At 43.3% G+C, this 27946-nt stretch overlaps 2 protein-coding genes across 4 annotated transcripts; one reads left to right on the forward strand and one right to left on the reverse strand.

Annotated features, from left to right (window-relative positions):
- Positions 1–1160: 1160 nt before the first annotated feature.
- Positions 1161–21972, forward strand: pds5a (PDS5 cohesin associated factor A; the record flags this gene model as incomplete). 3 transcript variants are annotated; one of them, XM_079219798.1, is made up of 32 exons in its annotated part: positions 1195–1308; positions 7072–7275; positions 8352–8438; positions 8558–8655; positions 8894–9020; positions 9561–9641; positions 9760–9900; positions 10385–10500; positions 10695–10789; positions 10874–11019; positions 11349–11500; positions 11713–11826; positions 12028–12109; positions 12209–12257; positions 12374–12513; positions 12999–13114; positions 13970–14075; positions 14222–14382; positions 14535–14658; positions 14829–14987; positions 15157–15225; positions 15377–15513; positions 15667–15790; positions 16076–16280; positions 16913–17027; positions 17148–17280; positions 17659–17778; positions 18309–18371; positions 18642–18781; positions 18875–18962; positions 19055–19317; positions 20922–21972. In XM_079219798.1, 32 exons carry the CDS (start codon positions 1195–1197, stop codon positions 20923–20925), a joined length of 3873 nt encoding a protein of 1290 aa, XP_079075924.1. The 3 variants fall into 3 exon arrangements, with proteins under 3 accessions (XP_079075926.1, XP_079075924.1, XP_079075925.1); XM_079219800.1 differs by lacking the exon at positions 20922–21972 and having other exon boundaries at positions 1161–1308; positions 18881–18962; positions 19055–19321; XM_079219799.1 differs by lacking the exon at positions 20922–21972 and having other exon boundaries at positions 17659–17781; positions 18881–18962; positions 19055–19321.
- A 1694-nt stretch (positions 21973–23666) lies between these two features.
- Positions 23667–27130, reverse strand: ube2kb (ubiquitin-conjugating enzyme E2Kb). The gene is made up of 7 exons (XM_079219809.1): positions 27007–27130; positions 26001–26094; positions 25834–25892; positions 25206–25288; positions 25007–25106; positions 24784–24912; positions 23667–24223 (listed from the first exon to the last, which is right to left on the reverse strand). The coding sequence occupies exons 1-7, from the start codon at positions 27067–27069 to the stop codon at positions 24149–24151; spliced, it is 603 nt and encodes a 200-aa protein (XP_079075935.1). The 5' UTR covers positions 27070–27130; the 3' UTR covers positions 23667–24148.
- Between the last annotated feature and the right edge of the window lie 816 nt (positions 27131–27946).

Here is a 27946-nt window from a genome sequence, read left to right on the forward strand (position 1 = left end):
TAACCCCCCGATGGGGTGATGTGATTTGTGTGCGCGAGCTGTTCGTTTCTGACTCCCGCCATGTATTTGGTGCTGCAGTACTCACGTGAGACCGAGGGAGGCGCTGTGCACCCAGCCTTCACACAGTCAGCACTGACTGAGCTGAACGGACAGAGAGCTTTGTGCCGAAAACTAAACCCAACCTGTGTCAGACTAATGAATTAAAACGGCCCACTTGAGAGGTAAATACAAACGAGGGGTCGCTTGGCAAATATTCTACTGTTGTAGTCGGAGTTGTATATTTTAAAATTGATTAATTTTGCATTGGTTAGGGTGTTAAAAATGATCTGTGGGGCAAGTTGTTGGTGAGAGAGGAGGGCTCAGGGCGACGGTAGCAGCCCTTCTTCGCCTGTAAACTAGCGGCAGTACGGAGCGATGCGTCGAAGTTGAAAAAAGACAGTAACAAGTATATTAGCTTGATTTTTAAACTTCACAAAGTAGTTGCACTTGTTGTAAACCACTGGAACTGACCACGAGCGCGGGTGTTTTAGGCAGCGATGATAGGATACTTCACTTCCTCTGTGAGTGTCTATAGCTGGAGATGTGATGGGGACCTCACTAGTTTGCGGCCTATCAGCTAGCAAAGCAGGCTAACCAGTTAGCTAGCACAGCTAACGAGTATTAGCCGCTCGCTGCTAGCATCACTTCCTTCCCGCAAAATGCTAGCCACTTGCCAATGAATGTTTGCATTGCAACTAGCTAGCTAGCTAATTTGATAACCTGTGTGACAGTAGCCATACGCCGGGTGCTTTCGTGTTGTTTTGAAGTGTTTTCCCAACAACTTAGCGGTTGACATAGCTGTAAGCTTAACGGAATAGCAGCTGAGCTTGTTTCACTTGCGATCCCGTGTTTGGTGGGACATTTACGGAAAATATGGAGCTTATGTTTAGCCGGGGTATTCTAGCATGCGAGCTAACGATATGTACAATGTTGTTTTAATGTCGGCTTTCTGTTTGAAAAGTTGTCTGGACTAGAATATCGTTAAATACACAGGTACGGTGTTGTCAATTTTAGCGGGTACCGTTGATGTTTGGCAAATTACAACGGTGCTTAAAACGAGGTTTTGGTAAGTGCGGTAGCATGGTTGTGTTGAACTTTTGTTTTCTGACCCATAGAGGCCAGTAGAAGACCGTGTGGACCAGACCGTCAACAAGCATGGAGTTCCCGCAACAGCAGAAACCGGCGGGGGACGGAAAGATCATCTATCCTCCCGGAGTGAAGGAGATTACGGACAAAATCAGCAACGATGAAATGGTCAAACGGTTGAAGGTATGTTGATGGGGTCTCTGCTGTCGGAAAACAGGTTTTTTTTGTGCAAGCCCTGACGTGACTCCTCAGTGTCCAGCCCCTGGAAAAATGCCATAACCCTCATAACTTTGTCTACTACTGTATGTTGGGCTAAAACAAACGAGGCCCTCCATGTCTTATCTCTGTTTTGTTGTTGTCCAGATCTCTCAGGCTTACACAAACAACGCTCATAGTCATGAAATACCAGAGTATCATGATGTTTTTAACTTGAGTGGGACATGATAGATGTGGTATTATTTTTCAGAAGGTCTTCAAGTTTAGCAGTTCATTTTATCCTCATACGACTGGAAAAATTGGGATGATACATATTACACATTTGAGCTGTTTTTACTGCAAGGAACAAAACAGGGACTCAGTTTGCATTTCTTTTTCAAAGAAAGTCAAATTCATTGAAAATATGGTTGTCAACATTCATCATGGGATGCCTGAATAGATACCAGTTGTGACGTTTTCCAATTGATGTGCAGGATTTGTTAAAATTCAGAGTTGAATTTCTGGCCTTGTCCAACATTCATTCTTTTGTTAATTGCCCTTTTTAGCTCAGTTTTTGGTCTCTACCAAAACCTTTCTTAGGGACATGTCTGGCTTTAGCTGCTAAATTCCTCTACTATGTTCACCAGCGAGTTGCTAGCTGTGTCTAGCAATGGTTGCGGTGCAGGTAGTGTTCTGTGGGGATTTAGAGCTTTCTCATTAAAACGCTGCGATGAGAGTGGTGAGAGTCAGTTGTTCATTATTTGTTGGTAAACTCAACAAATGATCTCTTTTCACGTTGTCATTTCATACATTTGTTATGAAAATATTGATTAGAAAACACTTACAATATGGGTGTTCAACCATCTCACAATGCATCCTGATTTCCACAAGTGCCCTTCCCCCAAAGTCAAACCTTCAGCCATTTCAAAGTTGCCACTTATGTTTACTCGGATCTTGTGACTCTTCTTAATCACATTAGATTGTTTACTCCAGTAACACTGAAACGGTTTCCTGACATCCCAGAACTGTTTATAGAGTAGCATTAAGACCATAAAGCACAACAAACCGTGGCCTTGACAAGCAGGACAACTGTGCTGAATGGCAAGTTGTTGACTGTGCAAGACAGATGTTTACAGACCCATTTAACCTCGGCTGTATACTGCTACGAGTTAGGAAGGCTGACACTAATTGCATGTGCGTTTAGCTAATTGATGGAAGAGAGTGAAGATTTGTGTTGTACTGCCGGCGGCGCAATTAGCCAGTTGGCAGTTTATTTGGTATGGTTGATATTCCGGTTATTCAGTCGCGTTCATCGACTGTCAGCCACTATCATAATGAGTCATTCTGTAATTTGGACTAAAAGGAGAGAGTTCATATTGCACCAGGTCACAGTTCTCATTTAATGTCCCCATACAAAGTAGTATTCATACAATTATGTTCCATGGTAGTGCTTTTTTGTTTTTCACACAGATACCTATTTGCCCGAAGTACATTTTTATAAAAAAACTAAACAGAGCTTTGTTTTTGGTGTATTTATAAGCTTGAATATTGTATGTCGCTACGGTCTGTTTTGTAGAATCAATCCCTTTTTATTTATTTATTTAGTCTCACCCTGGCCTGCCCATGTGTTGGTCTTGTTCTTATATTTTCTGCATTAAGTTTAGTAGTTTTTTTTTTTTATTGAACTTAAGGTTTGACTGGAACTCAGTGTTTTTTGTCTCGTCTATCCTCTTAGACATAGTTATATTCATTTTGCGACTGCAGAACTTTTTAGAAGTTGCCAACGAGCTGAGTCTGTTAGCAAGACGGCGTTTTCAAAATCCCTTTGCTCTTTCTGAGAGTTAGATGAGCGGATCGATGCCACCCTCATGTCTCTATGTAGATATGAAGCTACAGACGGCAGCCGTTTGGAGTCTTTCCATCGCCGTGAGGTTGCCAGGCAACCAGTGGAGACTCCTGAAAGTGACTGCATCCGTGTAACCCCCTGTAAAACCACGACTTGTCATGTTTCCCCTTTTGGTCTTTGCATGATTTAAAGCTTAAAAAGAACTTGTGTTAATTAGTGAACCAGAGGTCGAGGTAGGTCGTATTTTGGAGCCTTTGGTTTACCCCCTGTTTCAAGTCTTTGTGCTAAGACTGGCTGCAGACTGTAGCTTCATATTACCACACCGACATGAGGGTGGTATCGATCGCCAAGAATTCTAAAGAAGGAGAATAAGTATTTCTTAAAACTTTAAAGCTGAGAATCTCTGTGTGTGTGTGTGTGTGTGTGTGTGTGTGTGTGTGTGTGTGTGTGTGTGTGTGTGTGTGTGTGTGTGTGTGTGTGTGTGTGTGTGTGTGTGTGTGCTTCACACGTTTAAAGAAACGCTCATCTGGTCTATTTCACACTGGCGGGTATTTTGCCTGAGAGCAAAGTGTAGAATGTGGTGCAATTTGGCCAGATGGTGTTATTCTAACAAAGACCTCAATGTTTGAGCCTGTAGGTTTTGAATCCTGAGTCTCATTATTTTTTCCTGCCTGGTTTTTGTAGTTCCTGACCAATCTATCCTTGTCTAGATTTTTTTTTTTTTTTTTTGCCATTTTTAATTGTGTCAATCTAATTCAATATTTGAGCAATTGTTGTTGGATATTTTCTTGATGATACCGATTTGTAGGTCTCACTGTGTGGAAGGGACATTGTAAAATAAAATGTAACAGAGATATACTGTACATATACATGTTCTGAGTTGTTAGTTATTAAGATCATTGTCACCAATACCCGATATAGGTGGACTGATACCAGAATCTCTTATTGTGACCAAATTTGGTACAGAACATTTCTGGACCAAGGCTTTTATGTTCCCTTCAGTTTTCCTCAAAGTTATCTCCTGAACACTTTTTGCTATTGCAACCACATCTGTTGGACGTGTAGATATGGGGTCTGACTGGCCATGAAATGAAGGATTCTCTCTCTCTCTGTCTGTCTCTGTCTTTATGCTTTTGTTTGTTTTCAGTTTTTATGTGAACTTCACAATTGTTTTGCATCTCGGCAGTAGTAGCATTATAAAATGGAGAATTTAACTGTACAATAGCTGCTAGTATAAACAACAAGGTCATCAAAGCCTGTAATCGGGTATCCATGTTGAAATAACCTCTGGTAGTCAATCAATAATCAAGGCTGTTTGTTTTTCTTCTGGCGGCATGGCGAATCAGGGCAGGACAGGTCGTATCTGCTAAGACACATTAAAGGCCCCCAGTTGGTTTCCCCGTCCACGGGTTTTCAAACTAACACGCCATTGGTAGCGTTTTTAAACTCCTTTTGTTTTTTTTAGAGTCTGGACGATAGGTGCTTTAGGTAACGGTAAGACAATGAAATATAATTATAGCCAGTTTGAGTAATGGATCGGTGAGTTTGAAGGTTTACCATGAACCAAAACTCTGCACAGCGCTGCATACCGTGAGGAAGAAATGCTGGAAAGTTATCCTAACAACAGTTTGACTTGCTGTGCCGTTGATCACCAGGTAAACAGCAGAATTGCCCTATTTATCTTTCAAAGTAATGAACCAGGAATGTGCGCTTGCACGTATTTGATTGGCTAACGAGCTGCTTTGACAAATGACATCACTCTGCATTTGAGCAAAATTTGAGCCAAGCTCTACTTTGTTGGCCAGACTACACTATGCTGTTTCACAGTGCTGGTCATGCTGAAATGAATGGGACACCTAGACCTGAGTGTTTTTAAAGTATTATTCATGAAGTGCTAATGTCTGTGTAAACAGTCGACGGGTTCAACACCTTGGCTAACCTGTTTTGAACAACATGAAGGGGGGGGGAATAGTTTGTTGGCTGTTTTTTTTTATAAGAACTGCATTAATTAATAGGAGTTAAATTGTGGCTTTGTTTCAGTTCAACATTTAGCAGAAACAGCGGAGCTGAGGCTCTCAGACATTGCGTCAGCAGCCATTTGAAATTGTGCCGCAGACATTTTCGCACAAACAGATTCTGTCCAAATAAACAACAATAAATTGAAAGTGTAGAGGAGCACGCATAGACAGCTCAAATCAGCCCACACACTCGTCTGTGTAGAGAGCTCTCCCTGGCGTGTGTGTGTGGGGAAGTGATCGTGGTGCTCTGCAGTCTGCTGGAGCTGTTGGCCCATCCCCCACCCTGCCTGACTGTATAGTGAGCTGCTATGCCTCTCTCATATAACACGCTCACTCTTATCACTCTAGGATAGAAGTGGTAGTTTAAAGCATGGTGTCCTAGTGCCTCTCCATAAGAACTCATAAGATTGGCGCATACCAGCTTTTGAGACCGCAGTGTTCACGGTTAACCCAGAGAAAATCTTAAAAAAGATATTAATGGATATTATTTCCTTTCCAACATTAAACACATTTTCAACAAGAATAAATGTGTTTAGGATCCGAGATATGCTGTTGAAGTCCTTTTTGTATTTTGATGATTTCATTCTCTAAAGTCAGACTTTCCATCTCTAACAAAGGGGATTTGTTTCTTATGTTTCATTATCCCTATAGATACTTGGGTGTTTAACTCAAACTCATCATTGAATTCAGTAACCCTTAAATCATAAAGGGTCACGTGTGCTCTTAATCTCTAACTTGGCTTTAGGCTCATTTAGCTCTTAGTTTTTCGGTTGTCTGGTCGCCCAAATACTGCTCTCGTCTCAACCCTCACATGAAACCAGATGCAGCTGTTTCCAGCAAACAAGCTCTGACAGGCCAAGTGACTTGTAACTCAGATGGATTATAAGCTGCACTGCATAATTGCTTCAGCCTCTCTACTTGTCGGTACTTAGAATTCGTGCCCAACTTCCTTGAGGTTCCTTCCTCGTTTGCTATGTCACTGTCAACAACTACCAGTCCATTTAAACCATGGGTATGTGGGTATATATCCTGTTGCTGTTGATTGTGAATGGGGAAAGGTCTGTATGGGCCAGAGTCATGTGATATGCCACACCGGCTGTGGCCATTATATTAATATCACATCTCAAGCTAGAATTGCTTTGTGTGTTAGAATGCTTTATAAATAAAGTTACTCACTTACAGCCAGCATCATTTGTAGCGATGTAACAATTGCAACTTTCTTGGCCCAGTTCCAATTTTTTTTTTTTTTTAAGAGTCTGACCATGGACTGTATATAAGAAGTGGTCGTAGCCACCGTGACTTTACCCATTAGTTTGTGGACTACGGTTTTAAAGCCTTGAGTTTGATGTTTTGGCCGTCGCCATCTTGTTTTTTTTGCATCCAGTGAGTGGAAGTGACCGTGATTTGGACTGCAGAGGATTGATGTAAAGGTGCCATATACAGCTCTGGTAGCAGTAGAGATCTGTCAATAGCAATGTAGCCCCTCCCTAAAACATTGTTGTGCCTTTTCTCTCATGGAAAATCTTAATTTGTATTCATATGCACCAAGTTACAGGATCTTCTTGTTGTCAAAACCTTGTTTTTAAGCTTGTTCCTTCATTGACTGACTATGAATGACTTTCAGGTGTTACTATTTGCTATGTGTCCTCTTCACTGACCTTGAAGAACTTCATGATGTGTAAATGGTGTGGCTGTACTGTGTGCTGTAGCTGCCACTGTGTGCGCCACGTGTGTGTGGTGTGTTGTATGTAGATACTTCACGCTAGATAACGCCACACAAAGCACTACAAGCAACCATCAAACTAAGCTGTGATGCAGGCTATACTTTCCTAATGCAGAACTATCGTGTCCCCTCTCATCCTCCTCCCATGTCACTCTGTCTCACAGATGGTGGTGAAGACCTACATGGACATGGACCAAGACTCCGAGGAGGAGAAGCAGCAGTATCTCGGCCTGGCGCTTCACCTCGCCTCAGAGTTCTTCCTCAGGAACCCCAACAAAGACGTCAGGCTACTGGTGGCCTGCTGCCTGGCGGACATCTTCAGGATCTATGCCCCCGAGGCCCCCTACACCTCCCACGACAAACTCAAGGTTTGGAACTGACCCTGGATAGACGTATTAAATCATCTTTCAAGGGACTAAGCACCCTCGTCAAGAGAGTAGTTTTCAAACAATCCAAGCTTTTCAGGTTTCACCAGTTGAAATGACAGCTGTCTATAGATTTTATTTAGTTACTAACTAACATGAAAATTAGGGAAATAAATTAAAATACAATTCCATTACGTTAGAAAATGTTAGCAGCAGGTTGGAAAATGAAGCCAATGCTGACGTGCCATAAACTGCAGTTCCTCAGGTGACCACTCGAGGCTGGGCCCCAAAAGCGAGTTAATTATTTAAACAAAATATTGTTTTATACAACTCACCCATTTTAAATAATATTGAGGCTTAAAGTTAGGCATAATTAAGGGTGTGGCTGCTTTGAGAGAGGGATCCTCCTCTGCTGCTCTCCCTCAGGTTATTCCTGATCCGATGTGAGGTCCCGGGACAGGGGTGTGTTATGTGTACAGATTGTAAAACCCTCCGAGGCAAATTTGTATTTGTGAATTGGTCTATACAAAAGGAACTGAACTGAATTGAATTTGAGCAACACATGGATACCGTTAAAGCAGCTAGGTGTCACCTGAGCTAGTACGAGTCGTAGAGTTAGTGGTGTTGGCTCTTTTTTTCATTTTTTTTTCATTCTTCATGCAAATATCGAACACATAACATGGCTTGATATCAGGGTAATTGTATGCCGGGTGTCCTGCTGGCCGATGTGCGAGTGTTGGATTATGGGCTGCAGCCATACGACTTCCGTTCCCGCATCGGAATCTGTTGTCTGTGAAACTTAATCCTGGAATACCGGACAGCGCCATTCAACCGCAACACACTTCCTCAGAACAGAGGACTAGAAAAAGAAGAAAGGGTTTTAAAAAGAAAAGGAGGAGGCCTGGGCTTTATGTTGAGATTAAGAGACAATGATACATTTGCAGCAGGATTACCACATCAAAGTGCCGTCTATATCTCAGTGTGTCCTGTAATTTCAAATGTTACCACTGTTTGGACGAGACTAAAGCAGTGACAATCTGGTGTTTTTGAGAGCTTAATTTCTTTTTTCTCGTCTCCAGGACATCTTCCTGTTCATCACCAGACAGCTCAAGGGACTGGAAGACACTAAGAGCCCTCAGTTCAACAGATACTTCTACCTGCTGGAGGTAAGGCGCTGATGTAGAAACCACGAGGCGGCTAAACGTGTGTGTTGGGCTAACTACGGTTCACAGGACAGTTCATCAAGCAGCAGATGAAGGACTAACGTGTCTATATGTTTCTCTAGAATCTGGCGTGGGTGAAGTCGTACAACATATGCTTTGAGCTGGAGGACTGTAACGAGATCTTCATCCAGCTTTTCAAAACGCTCTTCTCTGTCATCAAGTAAGGCGTTTTTGTTGTTGTTGTTGCTTCTCCATATCGCCGTTTGTCAAACCCTTTCCTTATTCAGTCTCACGCCCTTGAATCTGTCTCGCATGTAGATCAACTCCATCATTAGTCCATGTCTAATGTGTTGTTTACCTTGAAACTTGCAGACCGATGTATTCCACGATAGACGCAATCACTCTTTTTTTATTTATTATGGTTTTAACTTTTCTTCCATGTCCACCTTCCTTCACAGTAACAGCCATAATCAGAAGGTGCAGATGCACATGATAGACCTGATGAGCTCCATCATCATGGAGGGCGACGGAGTCACACAGGAGCTGCTGGACACCATCCTCATCAACCTCATCCCCGCACACAAGGTGGGACACAGAGGAACGCATGTATTAATTAGTTATAATGCCATTTGTTTGTATTGATTGTGTATGATTCAGAGAGATGTCTCGATATAATTATGTTACCGCGTTGTCATTTTTATTTAAATTCTTTTTTCTTTTGCAAAATATTTTATTTTAAAAGTTCCATTTGCAGCACAAACACAATGGTCAAACTGTTGTTTAGTTCTGCGATTTCTCTAAATTTGTCTTTTAATCCTACAAGATTATTCTGAGCTGTGCTCACCACAAGGACTCTTATTACTCTAAACTGATTATAAAAAAAAGTTGTATTATTGATGAGGTGTTTATACATGTTTTTACCTGTTACTGCTGTAACTTAATTTCGTTGTATATTTTTACAATGACAATAAATATCCTTACCTTTTTTTTAAAAAGCTCTTTTAGAATTTGTCAACCGCGAGCCTCGCATATGATCTCAACCTCTGACTCTGTGTATCAGGGAGTGTTTTAGTGAGATGTGTACTGTCCGTTAAACTAATCCGTGTTCAACTGTCCTTGGAACAGAATCTCAACAAGCAAGCGTACGATCTTGCCAAGACTCTGCTGAAGAGGACCGTCCAGACCATCGAGACGTGCATCGCAAACGTGAGTAGCAGCCTCGCTTAACGAGTGAACGCTTTTCTCCCTCTCGTCTGTACCGGCAGCACGTCTTTTTTGTCATTAAGTATTTATCTCACGCGGTGTTCTTGTTTCCCTTCCTCAGTTCTTCAATCAGGTTTTAGTGATGGGCAAGTCATCGGTCAGCGACCTGTCGGAGCACGTCTTTGACCTCATCCAGGAACTGTTTGCCATCGACCCCATGCTGCTTACCTCCGTCATGCCACAGCTGGAATTCAAACTTAAGGTTAATGCAACAACAAACACACTGATTGGTCACGCACCTATCACGTGATCTTTTCCCAGAAGAAAACAAATAACAAGAGCCTCGACTCCCAGCGGTTATTTTCAACATAGATCATTATTGGACACATGGATGCAAAAATGCTGCCTTGTTGTCTAAGGTAACAGCTGTTAAGCAGTTACATTCTGCATTTTATAAGCTACTACTGCCTGCATGCGCAAGAGGCAAACTATTATTTGAGCGCTTTGCAACAATTCCCACTTGTGGTCATGTGATTTGTCAGGCGCGAAAGCGTTGACATGCATGCTTTTAGCCCACTGTGTTTACCACAGGCTTTAAACAAATATGGATATGTATCAGTTTGGGGATGTTGTCGATGGTGTTTGTCCCACCGTTTTATTTGCATTAGGAGACTGAGTAGGGCAAAAATAAATATTAGTTTGAAAAAGGCAACTCATTTGTTTACGCGTGTTCTTTGTGATTGCAGAGCAACGATGGCGAGGAGCGTCTGGCTGTTGTTCGGTTGCTAGCAAAGTTGTTTGGGGCCAAAGACTCAGAGCTGGCGTCGCAGAACAGACCGCTGTGGCAGTGCTTCTTAGGACGGTGAGTTACATGAACATTATGCACACACACACACACGTGATGCTTTAAACTGAACCCCTTGTTATATTTTTCAAGCGTTGGTAAACTCAGGAAGCCAGAGTAGGAATTTATTTCCTCACTCACCAGTCACCTCTTTCAAAGGACGATGCTTAATTCAGGTGATTTCATTACGTAAAACTCATTTCTTCCTCTAGGTTCAATGACATCCATGTTCCCGTCCGGCTAGAGTGCGTTAAGTTTGCCAGCCACTGCCTCATGAACCACCCAGACCTGGCCAGAGACCTGACAGGTGTGTTTGCCGTCTTCTTTTCCTCCCTTCCCCCTCGCAAATAAGTACTTTTCATCACATGACACTGACTTTCTCTTCATTTAGAGTATTTGAAGGTGCGTTCGCACGACCCAGAAGAAGCCATCCGCCACGACGTCATCGTCACCATCATCAACGCCGGGAAGAAGGACCTCAACCTGGTCAATGACCAGCTGTTGGGCTTTGTACGAGAAAGGACCTTAGACAAGAGGGTGAGACAAATGCGCACTCGAGTGGTGCCGAACTTATCATAAGGCGTGTCGGAATCAGATGGCATTTTGGGTAGTCAAAGAAGCAGGTGGATGGATCGATTTGGCTTTCAAATTTGAGCTGTTTCTGTCATTCAAATTGTCATTCAAAGTATTGTGTTCATTCAGTCTGTTGATCAGCAGTTGCTGACTTTGAGACATTAACGTTCTCAAAGTTTTTTTATTTGCTGATGACAATTCTTTTCTTTATACTTTTAAAATGTAAAATTGACTTTGCTCATCTGCATTTAAACCGCTCCTCCCTGATCTGTTTTTCCTCCCTCCCTCGATAGTGGCGCGTGCGTAAGGAGGCCATGATGGGCCTCGCCCAGCTTTTTAAGAAGTACTGTCTGCACCACGAGGCCGGGAAGGAGTCCGCCCTGAAGATCAGCTGGATCAAAGACAAACTGCTGCACATCTACTATCAGAACAGCATTGACGACAAGTGAGCATATTACACACCGCCATGTCGTTTTCCATTGACATTAACAACACTGCTGTTTTGGACGTTTCCAGCCTTAAGAGCAGCCTAAACTTTAAGGTGATACAAGTTCACACCAGTAGTGCTGCGTTCAGGTTTATTAGTGCAGTGAATGTATTGTCCTTTCTTCTTGTTTTCACTCAAAATGACGGAAGAAACTCTCCCCCTCTCTACAGGTTATTAGTCGAGAAGATCTTCGCTCAGTACATGGTCCCTCACAGTCTTGACACGGAGGAGAAGATGAAGTGTCTGTACTACCTGTATGCCTGCCTGGACACAAACGCTGTCAAGTCAGTAAAACATGCAAGATCTCCTCCAACACATGAATACCTCTTCTTATTTATGCATTCTATAAACAAACATTTAAAGAAAATGCAAACCAGCATCTACGAACACTAATAGTACAACATGTAGATATCAGAAGGACTGCACATTGTTCTTCTGTCGCAGCTCACCCATTTCTCCTCTCGTGGTGCATTCTTTGCTTCCAGGGCCCTGAATGAGATGTGGAAGTGTCAGAACATGCTCAGAAGCCTTGTCAAAGAGCTGCTTGACCTCCACAAGCTGCCAGTGGTGTGTTGACACGCATTTACATACAGAGCTGACCACCTCCCTGTGTCTTTTTGATGCAAAACATATCTGACATTTTCTCGCTCTCTTTCCCCCCGGTAGTCCGAGCCCAATAACACGGCCATGTTCGGGAAGCTGATGAGTATAGCGAGTAAGTTGGAAACCACAAATGCGTCCAGTGTGCTTTCAATCCGTACGATCCTGTCATATCTTCCAGATGGTCGAGGTTCATTTTGTTTAATGTGACTTGTCTTTGTGGTTTTTCAGAGAATCTGCCAGACGCTGGAAAAGCCCAGGACTTCATGAAGAAGTTCAACCAGGTTCTGGGCGAAGACGAGAAGCTCCGAATCCAGCTGGAGCTGCTCATCAGCCCGACATGCTCCTGCAAACAGGCGGAGCTCTGTGTGGTGAGAGGAATACATCATTCTGCTGTAGCGTTCACAAATCACTACCTAAGGTAGCTTCATATCCCGGAAGACCATGTTGTGGTTCATTGTGACGTTTTCGAGTAAGATGGACGTTAGTTACTGAAAATGGTTTGTTTCAAGGTGCAACCACTTAAAGGAGATGTCATGCTATAAAAGAGAAAGCTTCTCCAAGCACAGCATCAATCAACACCTAATCAATACTGGATCCCTAGCTTACCATAACAGAGCAAACCAATGTTTTAAACTCATAATATTAATCAGTTACTGTCAGATTATTGTTAAAGACCTCCAGATGAACAGTGAATAAAAACAAATATAAAACAAATAGGAGCACACATTAAAAAGAAGAGGTACATTTTGGCTGGTTGTCTAAGATTTAGTAATATAAACCTGGTCGTAAATGTGCATGCAGAAATATTAGCATGAATCTATGAATGTTTGTATTAATGGTGTTCTGTGTGCAGAGGGAGATCACCCGGAAGTTGACGTTCCCCAAACAGCCCACCAACCCATTCCTGGAGATGGTCAAGTTCCTGCTGGAGCGCATCGCCCCCGTCCACATCGACTCTGAGGCCATCAGGTCAGAAAGACATCCCGACTTGGGTCATGTTTATTTTTTAAGTTTCACAACAACAACAAAATAGGATCATGTTCAAGTCGGGTCTACATTTAGATTAAAATTGAAGAAGGACTTTAAATCCTGTTAATCAGATTTAGTTGTACAGCGCACAAAAAGATGCAGGCCAGCACTTCCTATCTCAGTGACCAGGATCTCCATGCACTATCTGGGTCTCTGTCATTGTGTAACACCATGAACAGGCTTTCTCATTCACTGAGACACCTAGTGGTGGTGAGCGGTACCCGCGGGCCTCAGGCAGGGAACGGGCTTAACCCCTTCTGCTTCATGGAAAAACACCATAAGAAAGAGAAACGCACTTACTGAACCGACTTCTAGTGCTTTAGTGCTTACCCACAGACCTTATTGTGAGCATTTTCGCATATTATACTTATCTTCAGTAACCGGGTTGGGATTTCTGCAAAGGGAAAATCCTGTTTTTCAAATGTATTTAAAAAAAAAATTTGCACCACTAGCCGAGTGTCATAGTCCCATAATATAAAAAAGAAGGCAGACACCTCTACGGCCGATATCTCCACAACTAAGCAACTCTCACCAAAACAATACAAAACAATATATATATATATATATATATATATATATATATATATATATATATATATATATATATATATATATATATATATATATATATATATATGAGCTATAGCACTACAGGTAAGAGGGGAAACGTGTGTAATCTCTGCCGGTTTAATTCTTGCTATTATGTATGTCCTAAAATAGACAAACAAATATTGTCAGTGTGTCCTTTTAATACCATTTAAATAATTGGAATGGATTCTTTTTGGTTTATTTTAGTGCTCTGGTGAAGCTGCTGAACAAGTCCATTGAGGGCACAGCGGACGACGACGAGGAGGGCGTTACCCCCGACGCCGCCATCCGCTCCGGCCTGGAGCTCCTCAAGGTGACACACTTCGGTCATTAGTAGTGAAACGGTGGCTTTAACTTGGAAAATACTGTTTTGGTTTGTTACCGGATCGTTGATTTTATTATTGATTTATTTGCAACAACTAATTCTAACAAAGTAAATCCTCCCTGCTCTCGTTCTAGGTCTTATCGTTCACGCACCCCACAGCGTTCCACTCCGCAGAAACCTACGAGTCTCTGCTGCAGTGTTTGAAGATGGAGGACGAGAAAGTGGCGGAGGCAGCCATCCAGATATTCAGAAACACGGGGCAGAAGATCGAGACGGAGCTCCAACAGATACGATCGTAAGAGAAAAATGACTTCATACTCAGAGCGGTCAACATTTTTGCCGGACAGTAGTCCGTTTCTTTAGGAATCAACATGCGAAGGAAGGGTCCACACTTTTATTAGCCACGCACCGTTGGTACATTTTCCTAATGTCTGTTCGGTCCAACAGGACTCTGATTCCCGTCCTGCATCAGAAAGCCAAGCGAGGAACGCCTCACCAGGCCAAGCAGGCCGTCCACTGCATCCACGCCATCTTCAACAACAAGGAAGTGCAGCTTGCACAGATTTTTGAGGTAGGGGACCATTTTTTATAAATGGCTAGTTTGCGGGGATGCACCTTGTATTACAAATGGACAACGGTTCAGTATGTTTTTATTTATTTTAACTTGAATTGTTGATCATTCTCGTCTCCTGTTTATCCTGCTCGTATGTAATCTTTTCTTTTTTCGCCCCTGCACCCCAGCCTCTGTCACGTAGTCTGAACGCAGACGTCCCGGAGCAGCTCATCACTCCCCTCGTGTCCCTGGGCCACATCTCCATGCTGGCCCCAGATCAGTTCGCTTCGCCAATGAAGTCCATCGTGGCCAACTTCATTGTCAAGGACTTGCTCATGAATGACCGGGTGTGTGGATATGAGCGAGTGAACGGTTGCTCACTTCTCTTCTTTTCTTTTTTTACACATAGTTTTATAACAATTCCACAGAATCCAGTTTTATAAAAATGCACCTTTCAGCAAAAACACACCCAGTTTAGAAAAGAGTGTGACTGTGATGTGCCTTTTATGTCTCCAGTCGGTGGGAAACAAGAATGGGAAGCTGTGGACCACTGATGAGGAAGTTTCACCTGAGGTCCTAGCTAAAGTAAGAGGATAACACTTCTTTGGTATTTCATTTACTGTCAAATACAATGTTTTAATCTTCGAGGCTTGTGAAATAAAAACAGAAACATGTGTTGGAAAGATTCTGGGACCTCACTTTGCCTCATCAATGGTGCTCCTCCTGTTCCCCACAGGTGCAAGCCATCAAGCTGCTAGTGCGCTGGTTACTAGGAATGAAGAACAACCAATCCAAGTCGGCGAACTCCACCCTGCGCCTGCTGTCAGCCATGCTGGTCAGCGAGGGCGACCTCACAGAGCAGAAGAAGATCAGGTGACTCGATGGGCTCGAATGTCTCAGTAGAGCGGTTGGAGGGACTAAGATGTAGCCGGGGGGGCGACTCATTTATTACAGATTCAGAGGTAAATTAAATAGATTTTCTTTGCTTACGTTCTTCCTCCTTTTGTGATTTCTTTCTCCTCATAGCAAGTCAGACATGTCCCGTCTGAGGCTGGCTGCAGGTGGAGCCATCATGAAGTTAGCCCAAGAGCCCTGTTACCACGACATCATCACACCCGAACAGTTTCAGCTCTGCGGCCTCGTTATCAACGTCAGTCTCAAGCTTTACGTCGCCTCTTTAGCAGAAGACATTTTGGCATGTGACCGTATGGGAAGCCCGGGTATAACTTATTATTATTACTGGCTGAATTCCTTTTGAGCAGCTTGGTCCTGGTTTTTAGAATGGAGACGTTCTTATCATTAGTACTTTTCCCCTCACGAAGTGTGAAAAAGGCCTGTTGCAATCTACACAATGTTCATTCTCATTAGTCACTCCTGGTCATTCTGCTTGTGTGATCGAGTTGTGTGACTAGAGTCTGTTCCCTCCGCCGTACAGGACGAGTGCTACCAGGTTCGGCAGATCTTCGCTCAGAAGTTGCACCTGGCTCTAGTCAAACTGATGCTGCCGCTGGAATACCTCGCCGTCTTTGCCCTGTGTGCCAAGGACCCGGTGAAGGAGCGCCGTGCGCACGCCCGACAGTGCCTCCTCAAAAACATCTCTGTCCGGAGGGAGTTCATCAAACAAAACCCAATCGCTCAGGGTCAGTGTTCGACCTATGGATGTTTTTCATGTGCTCTGTGGTTAAACGCTGTTGTTGTGTTTTTTTTTTACCTATTTTTCACTTTGCGCTTTATTGAACAGCAGTTGAAAGGTCACATAAGCCACGGTTCCTTCCAAATTTAGCACAAAGCTCAACAGCAAACCTGAAAATCGGCAAAAGCAAATGGGAGTGAATGCCCGTTTCGAGCCAACGCTCTTGGGAGTAGGATGGATATAGATGACGTCAGTGTGCAGAAGAACGGAGCGCAAAAAGGCCAACAGTCAAACCTCAAACGAGCGTAGACGACGTAGAAACCACGATAGAAATATGGCATTCAAGTTTATTTCATGTATACTTATTTCAGGAAGACCACCTCTCCTCTTCGCCCCACACAGATGGGATGTTTCATCTGTTGCTATTTGTTTGTGGCGCAGATGCTAGACTTCATTTATGTCATTTATTAAGTCTTCATTGTTTCCAATGCACTGTTGCATTTAGTTTTAAATCAATACACCAACTTTTATGCAATATTCTGATATATTCTTTATTTATTTTTAAAAAATTGCATTAAACCAGATAGATGGAAACCCGTTTACAGACATTAACATGTATTATTTTTTCTCTTCCCACAGAAAAACTTGTCTCCCTCCTTCCTGAGTATGTCGTTCCCTTTATGATCCACTTGCTGGCCCACGACCCAGACTTCACAAAACCACATGAATATGAACAGCTCAAAGATATTAAAGAGTGAGTGCGGACATACTATATTGTGGCTTTATGAATGCAGCTGAGAATATGTATGTCGAGTCTCGACTCGTAAGTCTATTAAGATATCAGTGGTGATGTTTATTGTGCTTCTGTGCGTAGGTGTCTGTGGTTCATGCTGGAAGTGCTAATGACCAAGAATGAGAACAACAGCCATGCGTTTCTAAGGAAGATGGTAGAGAACATCAAACAGACCAAGGATGCACAGTGTCCCGATGATGTAAAAGCCAACGAGGTACGTTGACATGCTTATCCAATAACGACAAAAAGCAGCAGAAATAATCCCACACAATCACAAAAGGAAAAGAAGTAAATAAATGAAATTCTTTCAATAAGCGTGATGTCTTGCTAGCATCTCTTGAAACCCCAAAAAAGTTTTATTCGTTCATAAACATCAAGCTTTTGGGGATAATTGTCTTTAAGAAAACAAGCTGGTGCCCATAATGTTTTTAAATGTATAAGATCATCACGGGGAAGTTCTGTTCACGGGAAGGCAGACTTTGTAGAGAGGCAAGAAGCCGGGAAGCAACAAACTAATATTTTAGAGCTCTGTGGGCCGAGTCCCCCAATTATCAAACAATCCTAACTGTGTGTCATGTTGCCTTGGTTACAGAAGCTGTATATTGTCTGTGACGTCGCTCTCTTCGTTATCGCCAACAAGAGCACGGCGTGTCACCTGGACTCTCCGAAAGACCCCGCCCTACCCTCCAAGTTCTTCATCGTACAGGACAAGGCAATATATGCGCACACACACACACACACACACACACACACACACACACACACACACACACACACACACACACACACACACAGTATTCACGCAACAAATGTCAAGTCACGTAACTCGTCTTAACACAATGCATGCAGAGGGGTTTGTATCTGTAAATGTGTCTTTGTATCAGTAGATGGCAGCAATGCAACCGCTTACATGCATTCAAGTCAAGAGAGAAACAGCTGACAAATCTAATCATTTTTGTGAAATTCATATTACAGAAAATGTATTAAGCAAGTAGGCTGCAGTCCAATTCCCATTTACTTGATGGTGTTTTGTCCATGTTGTTAACGATTGTAAACGCTCTGATGGCACAAAACACACACACGCTATATTAATGCTCTGAATATGGTATCGAGAAACTTTAAGAATGACTTCTATCCATTCAGTGGTGGATAAATAGGCACACTCTTTTCAGATTAAAAGAAAAGTCATGACCTATGTGCTTCTTGCTAATCAAAGTTTCCTGCCGGGATTTATTTCCACAGGACTTCAAAAACGAAAAAGAGTATCTGTCGACAGAGATGAGACAAATGCTGCTCTCTGGAAAGGTAAGAGCAGTCACGAACACTCAGTAATCCACATAAAAGTTAATAATGCTGTGTAGTTTGATTTGAAGGAAGGGCGGAGGTGCAGAATACGTAAACACTTCTTTGGCGTTTAATATTTAGATGTCAATTCAGAAGCATCTGCATTTTTATATTTTTCTTCTCCGTAGTAAAATGCTTGAGGATCCTTATGTCGTGTGTAAAACAAATAAACTATCAAATGCTCACCAGTCGTCTACCCTTAACGCCCCCCCCCCCTTTTTTTTCACTCAGCCTAAACCAACCCCAGTGTTGGGAGCTGTGAACAAGCCTCTGACAGTACCAGGGAGGAGGATCTTCACCAAGACCACCACAGCTTCAGACACGGCCAGTAACGCCTCCCTCCTGAGCTCCTCGGCTATCAACAAGAACAGGTACAGACGCCCCCACCCACACACACACACACACACACACACACTCCCCGAGGAAAAGGCTTTTTTTTAAACTTTTTTAAACGTGTCTTGTAGTAACAGCAATGCTGCCATCGAGTCACCAGAGAGCCGAGCGCAGGAAAACAACGAGAACCCGGTCATCAAGAACGAAGAGGCGAGTAAGGTAAGTGCAGCGGGGACGCCCTCATTCATGTCCGCTCGAAATGCACTTTGCGGTTATCTTGACCGAGCTGTCCCCGCCATCTCCCCCTTCAGGACGCGCCGAGTCAGAACGTGACCCCCGACGAAGAGACGGAGGCGTCGCCCGTCAAGCGGCGCGGCCGGCCGCCCAAATCCACGACAGCCGCTCCGGTCGAAAAAGAGGTAGCGGCGGCGCCGACCGGAGGCGGAGCGGGCCGGGGCAGGAAGAGGGCGGCCGACCCCAACGCCAACCCATCAGCAGAGTCAATCAACATCAAGATGTCGAAACAGCAGCAGCAGAACGACGAAGGGACGAAGAGACAGATTGACTTGCAGAGGTGAGAGCGGAGAAGGACGTCGAGGAGAAGAGGGAACGGGTGACGGGAAGGGACTTAAAATGGAATTAACCGTAGTAGCTTAGCGTATCGTAGGTTTGGCAGAAAAATGGTGAAATAGGAAATTGACTTTCTTTCCCTTCAGGTGGCTGTATTTGAGCAATGTGAAAAAGGGAAAGTGGGAGCCTGGAGAGGAGACAGAGAGCTGTAGGGACAGGGGCCCTTCTTCTGGGCAGCGAGGGAGACACTGAGGTAGAGCTGGAGTCCAGCCCAGAGGGCGCTCTCTGTGGCAGGAAGGACGCGGAGAGACGCCCCCGCACACGGTGCCAGAGCAGCCGGGCAGCCTGGTCCGACGCATGTAGCCAGGGAGATACCAAATCTACGAGGAGAGCTCCTTCTGGAAGGCAGGGAGAGGTACTACTGGGCTGGCAGTGAGTTGGTTTAGTCCAGGGATTTGTTTTAAATGCCGTTCATCCTGCTGCTGGTCTATACAGGACTGTCTCGATTGGGGGTAGGCTACCTTGACCAATGGCACACTAGCAATGCGTGTGCACGTAGAAGTGCTCCCTCATCTGCATGACATCTTTCACAGCCACTAGCAGTTGCACGGTCTGTTATTTACTGTCGTTTGATTGGCCAGTACTCCTTACCACCTTTTCAAGTTGATTGCAGATGAACAAGCCTTCTTGTATAGTGCTCTCATAAAATAATTACAATGTCCTGTTGCCTTTTATGAATGGAATTCAATTACAGATCTGTTGGGAGATTTAGTCAAATTTGATATTAACTTTAATGTTGCGATAGCACACTGATTAACAAGAACATTTAAAAGCGTCCCTTGGTATCAAAAAGGTTGCCGACCCCTGCTCCAGAGTGTTTAGGTGTGTCCTGGTAAACATTCAAGATGCGTCCTCGTTTATTTCCGGTTTGTGGTGTTCGCAAATGACGTACGCTGACAGGAAGTAAACGCGGACTCAAGCGGTTGGCTAGCAACGCAATGCCCATTGAAACGGTCTTTAGGTCCGGCAAAAACTGTGGCGAAGAAACTGTAGGAAGTTCAGTTTGCGGCTGTCGTCTGTGTGATGTTCCATCACTCCACATAACACATCAATTGATCTTGTATGCGCGTTATTCGTTAGTTTATAAAAAGGCAGTCTCCTTTATCTTAGGGGTGCTTTCACACCTGTAGTTCGGTTAATTTGGCTCGGACAGATCACACTTATCACAAAAATACAATAAAATGAAGGATTATCACCCTGACTCATCAGGAAATACAATTCTGGGGATTTATATTTCTGATGTGTGTATATATTGACCCCATGTTATGAATACAGGTAGAGCGCTCCCAGATGAGCGAACATGAGCGCGATGATTCAGGGATTATTACTGAGGGTTTGCTGTCACTTTTTAATAAACTGACAAAGTACATAGTCTGACTAAATTGTACGCGTTGATTTGCATAAATGGGTTGTATACATGGTCTTCTACCGATCAATAATATCACTTCCTGAACAGATTTAATGTCCATTAGTAGTTTTCGCTTTTGAAATCGTGCTAAAAGCCCACATCTGTCAGTTGACTGACTGACTCTGAACTTTGTCTTTCAGGTAAAGAGGAGACAAGCGAAGGTGAAACCAAGACTGTAGAGAATCGCGCCAGACTCTTCTCGTACCTCCCCGGCCCTACGTACACGCTCCTGACTCTAAAGCTTTCCTGGACATATTATGGACCTTTCTTAAAACACACATGTACACACACAGACAGACACACAAACCACTGACATCCTAGAAGGTTTTAAATACCTTATAGTCAATTGAAGCTCATTGTATGTAGGTCTTACTAAAAAAAAAAAAAAAAACATGTTATTTTTTTGCCTTTGTGTTTGTTGCTCTTTGCTTCTTTTGTGGAGCCATTTTTAAGAAAAACAAAAACAGGATGGACATTTTACAAACGTTTTAATCTGGTTATGATCGTTGCTTATTAAATTCCCTGGGGAAAAAAACAAATACCTCCTACTGTACGTCTCCTGACCTCTTCCTCCTTGTGTCTGTTGAACAATATTTTTCATTTTGAGTTTATTTTTTTCTCAAACAGTTGTATTTTGTAAATACCCACCTGCAACTTTGCAGTTTTGAATATCCAAGACAGATAGTAACTACAGGAACATCATAGCATAAGATTTGTGCATTTAAGAGATGTTCCAACGCCAATTTTTTATAAACTTTGGTATGTTTTAGTTTCTTTAGCTTGGTTATAGCGTCACAAGGCCCGGTAGAAACCCTGTGGCCTTTTAACGGCTCCCTCTAACGCTTCTGAAAAGGCCTTTTGATTTATTCCCAGTGTGTCGATGGACTATCTAAGCGGTCAAAGCTCTGGAGACGGTGCCGGTCGGGGCCCCGGCATTGAGCTGGGGTTGAATGACCGTTTAGTTAGTTTTGTTTTTTTTACAGCTGTAGTATGAAGCCGTACTTCACCTCAGAATGCATAAATGATATATTACTATAAAAGTACGTGTTCAGGTTTTTGTTCATCTTTTACAATGAAATATTTTTTTGTACTATTGTCAAGTTATTTGCTGGGTACCGCCAACTGTTGCGCATCGAGTGAGTGGAAACCTCGCGGGTTGTGTTGACAACTTATTTTTTGATGTAGTTAAAGTATGCCTATTCTCATGATCATATTTAACTTTTTTCAGAAAATAAAAAACACAATCTTTTTTAGATGTTACCAGTGCTTTTGTCTTGTCACGGTGTCTATGGAGCGCAGGTATTGGAAGCCAAGAGACTCGACAAGAACCAAACTTTTTTCTCTTTTTTTTAATCAAAGAAACATGACACTGTCACAATAAATAACCATGCTTTTTATACTGCTGATGCTCGCTTCCAAGGAAACGAGAGAGGACAGTCTCAAACCAAAAGGAGAAACTGAGATGAGACGGCCCAATTTGTTTTATGCTTCATCGTGCAATATTGAGAGAACCAGGAAGACGGGGAGGGGAGGCAGGGGCCCTCTTCCTTGTATGTCCTTTATTTTTCTTACAAAATATAGATCCAGCCATCAATGGTGCACTCTAGTGATAACGAGACAGCTCTGGACTATATACAAGTCAGGGAGATGGAGTACGCCTTTTTGTCGGGGCTGGAAACTGTCTTCAGTTGGTGGATGGGGAGCAGGAAAACTCCATGTAGTACTGGTGGGTTTTCGTTCTTTTTTTCAAAGGCTGTGTTTGAATTTGTCGACACCCCCACTTCCCTAACATTTCTTTACAGTCCGTGTACCACAAATCAAAAACGTCTGAATAACACTGCAGGCCTGCTATCTGCTTCAGAGGAGTCTCAGCCTCTGTAACGGCACGTCAGACATCATTCAAGGACCTCAATGAGTATTTTATTTGGCTGTGTAGTAAAGCGTGTTTGGGGACAGGTGACCTGTGCGCATGTGGCCGACGTTTTTGATCCGCGCGCCGTTGGGAGTGGATCTGTTTAGTGCCGAAACTCCTGCTCTGAATGATCCGCATCAGGACTGAAGCGGGGCGAGAAGATCCTTAATCCGCGGCTGAACGTAACGTGGTCGCTCTGAAATTAGTTTAATAAATAAACAGCATTGCAAACTCAGTCACTAATTTTTTGCTAGAGGTACGTTTCCTGTTAGTTGTCGGGCGAATCTGTCCAGAGCAGCAGAAGAAGAAGAGCGCTTTCCGGCAACACACTCTACCGAAAAGCCTTCTGTTCCCGACACGTCGTGCCAAACTGTGCGCTCGCTTCAGTGGCTTGCAGGGCAGAGCTCCCAGGTGTCTCGTTCCACAGGTTGAGGGGGGATGTCTCGCCAGTGCCACAAGTCTGAAGGGATGCCGGATCGAACAGACCCCTACCCACCACATCGTTTGGCCAAATAAAAATAAAAGGCAGCCCAGATCATGCGAGGACAAGAAAAAACACAAGAAAAAAAAAAAGGTGGCTCAGCAGAAAAGAGGTGGCGTGTGATATCTGTCCCCAATTTATCTGAGCAGCAATCTTAAAGAAAATTATAAACAACCGGCCATTTCAGAGGGATTCCTCATAGATCACAAAAGCATAAAAATATATCTTCTCCCATATAATTGTAAACTAGGCATAGTTTGTATTTAAAATAATTTGTTTTACAATGCCATGTAAGAAAGAAAGAAAAAAAAAAAAAAGTATATCCCGGTGTATTTTCAAATTTACACGCACCTATTTACAGATAATCGTTTCCTTATGCGCAGATATGTGTGATTTCTAATTCTACAGACAGAAAAAGGAAACTGCAGGGTAATGCAGCATCTATGCGATATGATTTAAGAAAAAAAAAACATTACACCGCTCAATGCAGAACACTATCCAGTCGAGTTAATATAATCCAGCTAGACCTTTACGGTATTAAATATCTGGAAGAGAATTATCTGACTAAGTCCAACTGGTTGCCAGAGGTGGACTTTGGATATTTACTGGGAGGAGCAGAATGCTGGATTTCATTCAAATTTTATCCTGGAAAACCCAGCAGTTGAAAGGCAGTTAGTTGATTCTTTGCAATATTAAAAAAGGAACAAAAATGTTGGCGCTAATATGAATGAAGGGCGTGGAAGAAAAGATGAGTTATAACAAAGACACACGAAAGACTGCGCAATGGACAGATGGGGTCAGGCAGGCAACGGGGCAGTGTGCATATTGGCGATGGTGGTGCTACCAGTGTAGGGTTTGGAGCAAACCAACTTGTTATAAGAGGCTCAGACTGCTGTGGTTAATGGGTGGGGGTAAGAAGAGGCAATGGTGGAATGGATGGGGGGTTTGGGATCCTCACACCTGACTGCGTCGCCTCAGTTGCTGAGGAGCAGCTCTGTTGCCGTCTCCACGTCCCAGGATTTTGAAGACAAAGCCGCTATTACTGCATTCTGTGAGCGGGGGAAATGGAATTTTAAAATGATTGTAGGATCGAGTTAATAAGTGAAAGAATGATTTTTACAGTATGCTGTTATGAACATCAAATGTCAGACTTTTGAGCAGCTTTTTTCTTTAATAGTAGCTATGTTTTGTGTCATGTGAAGAGTAAATCCTTTGACATTTACATTAGTGAGACTGCACAAACCTTGTTGCTCCGACAACATTGCTGTTAACTAAGGCATCAACTAATAATTTGTCTACGATGACTTTTCATCGATTTAATATTGCCGTAATTTTTTTTTTGTTTAGTCTATAAAATATCAGAATACTGCGAAAGTAATGGCAATCATATTCAAATGTCTTGGTTCGTCCAACCAACAGTCCAAAACTTCAAGATATTCAGTGTAGTCACATAAAAAAAGAAAAACTGAAAGTATCTACTCTGAGAGAAGCTATTTGTTTTCTGTCAATCGAGTGACCTTTAAATCAGTCAACTGTTCCACTCTCTTGTCCCACACCATGCTGACAACATACATGAATGTGATGATCGAACAAACAAAGAGATTCTGACCTTATCAAAGCCCATCGCACACAGTTTGTCTATTTTGCGGTTGTAGTCGGCACTGGAGACGGGAGCGCGTGCGTAGACGTGAGACCACAGCCTGGCAGTCTGTTTGTACATCTCCGGGTTCTGCTTGTACTGAGGACGCAGGCCAAAAAAAACTCGGTGAGGGTTAGATGTCAAAACACTAAAAGCACAGCAAGGGGCCGTGTGTTTCCGAAAACGTCCTCACCTGGTGGGCCACTACGGCGTCCTGTGGATCATCTGGTTCTGCCGCGGCGAGCAGAGCTTGTAGAGACAACAGCACCGTCCGAAGGGTCATGGCAGCGGCCCTGAGCAAGACGGATACACAGAGAGCGTTTGAGACGGGACACACACACACACACCAGAACATGCAGTAAGAGGGGGAGGTTCAGATGCGTCTCACTCACCACTGGTCTTTTAAAATGTCCAGACATATTGCTCCCGTCACAGAACTGATATTAGGGTGCCAGATCTTAGTGATGAACCGTACCTTGAGAAAAAAAAATGAGGGGGATTACAATGGGTACACTTAAATACACACTTTCATCCCCTGGCTCTAAAGCCTTTGTTTTAAATCATATTTGGGTAGATTCTGTCATAGCGTTTGTCTCGCCAGTTGTCACTTTAAGGCCTTTGTGGGTTATGTTACAACATCAATGAGCACTACTAGATTCTGCCAATATTGGGAGTTTATAAGAATTGCAGGAATGTGACGAGGTAAAAAGGTTGTCAGGTATTTCATTCAGCAGATAAGCTAAACAGTCTGATTATTTTATCCCTAAACTCAACTCAGAAAACTTTATTGTATCACCATATTTGTCGACTTTGCTTCGTAAAATTGCTATCTTATCTTATAGAGGATGTCATGCCTGTGCTCTTAAAACAGGATTAAGAGCGTATATATTACTTTGTGGAAAGCAGAATGTGTTGACTCCAAACCAGGATGGCAGTGTCCATGTAAAAGCACTCGGACATGAGAGAAAGGGGTACAGAACATACAGTAGTATTTAGATTGGAGCAACTGAAAGCACGTACCTTTGGAGGGTTAAAAGGATAGGTTTCTGGGATTTTGATTTCAAGCTGAAATCTGCCACCTTTAGAAAGAAATGAAAAATAAAATGTTTCAGAATGACAAACCCTAGCATTAAAGTGTGTTGGCAGATATGTTGTCAGGTCATTGTGGTGCGGGTGTGTGACAGTACCTTCATAAGGTGTATCAGGAGGACCCGCTATCTCCCCCCGCAGCTCCGTGAAGTTCTCATCCACCAAATCTACTTTGATCTGGTTTTTACTCGTCTACGGGACCAACAAGAAGGTAACGTTACCACGGCGCTCCACGGGAGTCACACTACTTACTCGCAGTGCCGTGTCCCGACACGTCTCTGTCAAAGTGTGGAAGCACATACTTTTACAAACGCGCGTGAAGGCGGCTGACATGTCGGCGGTTAAAAGGCGCAGCGTCGAAGTTTGTTGCGAAGTTCAACGGGGGCCACTGGGACATTTAAATACGTCAGCAGCGTAGAGAGCTGTCCGCCGGAGCCAAGCTAGCAAAAGTTGGCATAACTACAAACTCCCAATAACAAGACTTGACAGGCGGTAGAATGACAATACACACGCTAAACGACTTAAATTCTCCCCTATTAAAAACAACGTATAAGAAAAGAAATATAAGCTCGTGAAGGTTAACATATATCACGAAGACCACAGGCTAATGCTAACTGAGGTGGAGATGTCAAAATATCGTTGCCGTTAGCAAGCTAAGAAATGCTAACTCGGAGAGCCAGTGGCTAACTGACGTCAGTTAACACCTAGGGTGCCTTTTTATGAGGCGTGTATTGTCCACAAAAGATATGTTTGTTAGTTAGGTACCCACAGGTACGCGGCACAAGTTATTAAAACAGGCGGCCTGTCAGTTGGAGGAGCTGAATCCTCGGTGTTTCCTGAACACACCCACCTGACAATAACAGGGTCGGTTCGGCTGACATCGAGCTAACGCTAGCTGAAGTTCTCCTGTGTAGGCCTGACCTACAGCAACACCGGACTGGGACCTGCCGTTAGGTAACAGCTAATGTTGGTGTCTGCCATAACGGCTACAGACACTTGCGTTTATAATTAGTTCAGTTGAAACAGTGACAACAACAACAACAAGAAGCTAAATCGAAGTGAGAAAAGAAGAAGAAAAAAAAATAGCCAGAAACGTTACCGCACCTCTTCGCTTTTGAGAACTTCTTTGAACTCCCGCTTTATCCTTTGGACCGCGATGTTAGCCATGGCTGTGTCTGCTGAACTGCTGCTGCCTTAAAGCCAGACCCGGGGCCTCGCTCTCTCTCTCACACTCTGCGTGTGTGTGTGTGTGTGTGTGTGTGCGCGCGCGCCTGTGTTATCTGTCTTTGTGTAGGGGGGGACTACCCGCTCCTGTGCTGTTCAGTTACGGAGCGCTTCTCCTTTCACTTTCACCTACCACCGCTTGTTTTCACTTCACAGACAGGCTAGCTGTCGCCGTCGACTGCCCGCCAGTACACAGCGTCAGTCAGTCCAGAACATACAGTGCACGCGCACACACACGCATACATAGAGTGTGTGTGCAGCTAAATGGAGTAGAAACTGGAAGTTCCATTAATGAGCTCTGGTTCATGGGTTTGTGTTGTGTTCATACACGAGGAAATGTCCTGGAAGGGCAAGTTTGAAAAACATCTGACTGGAATAACACCGACAGGGTTTTTACATCTGACTCTGATTTTTTTTTTATTATTATGGGGCAAAATGTACAAGTACGGGAAGAAAGCTGTTGGATTGAACACTTTTTTTTTTAACTCTGCAACTGCTATTACTGCTTACATACCAACTGACCCTTCAACTAATCTCTCTTCGACTGCTTTCATGGCTTCGGTATCGAAGCTGCTTTAGTTTCGTAATGCGTTGCTTATAAAGTGGTGACATAAAAGTAATAGGAGGAAGCTGTTATGGTTCTGCCCTCACTGAGTGATAAGTATGTGGATTAAGCCAATATAGGACATATTGAAATATAGTACTTTTTAATACACTAATAACCACACTTATCTATGTTGAGTATCATGTTTGTTTGGTTGTCTGTGTTTGTTGTAATGTATGTCGAGACGGATGCCTCGTTTTCTACATGTTCTCTACT

The sequence above is a fragment of the Taurulus bubalis genome (assembly GCF_910589615.1).
Source record: "Taurulus bubalis genome assembly, chromosome: 6".
Lineage (NCBI taxonomy): Eukaryota > Metazoa > Chordata > Actinopteri > Perciformes > Cottidae > Taurulus > Taurulus bubalis.

What these genes read in the sequence shown, in the direction of transcription:
- ube2kb (XM_079219809.1), bottom strand. Translation starts at nt 27,069, where the DNA reads ATGGCTAACATCGCGGTCCAAAGGATAAAGCGGGAGTTCAAAGAAGTT. An exon ending in TCCTGATACACCTTATGAAG is followed by an intron (nt 25,893 to 26,000) that starts GTACTGTCACAC and finishes TTCTTTCTAAAG; the next exon opens with GTGGCAGATTTCAGCTTGAA. An exon ending in GTGCGATGGGCTTTGATAAG is followed by an intron (nt 24,224 to 24,783) that starts GTCAGAATCTCT and finishes CCCCGCTCACAG; the next exon opens with AATGCAGTAATAGCGGCTTT.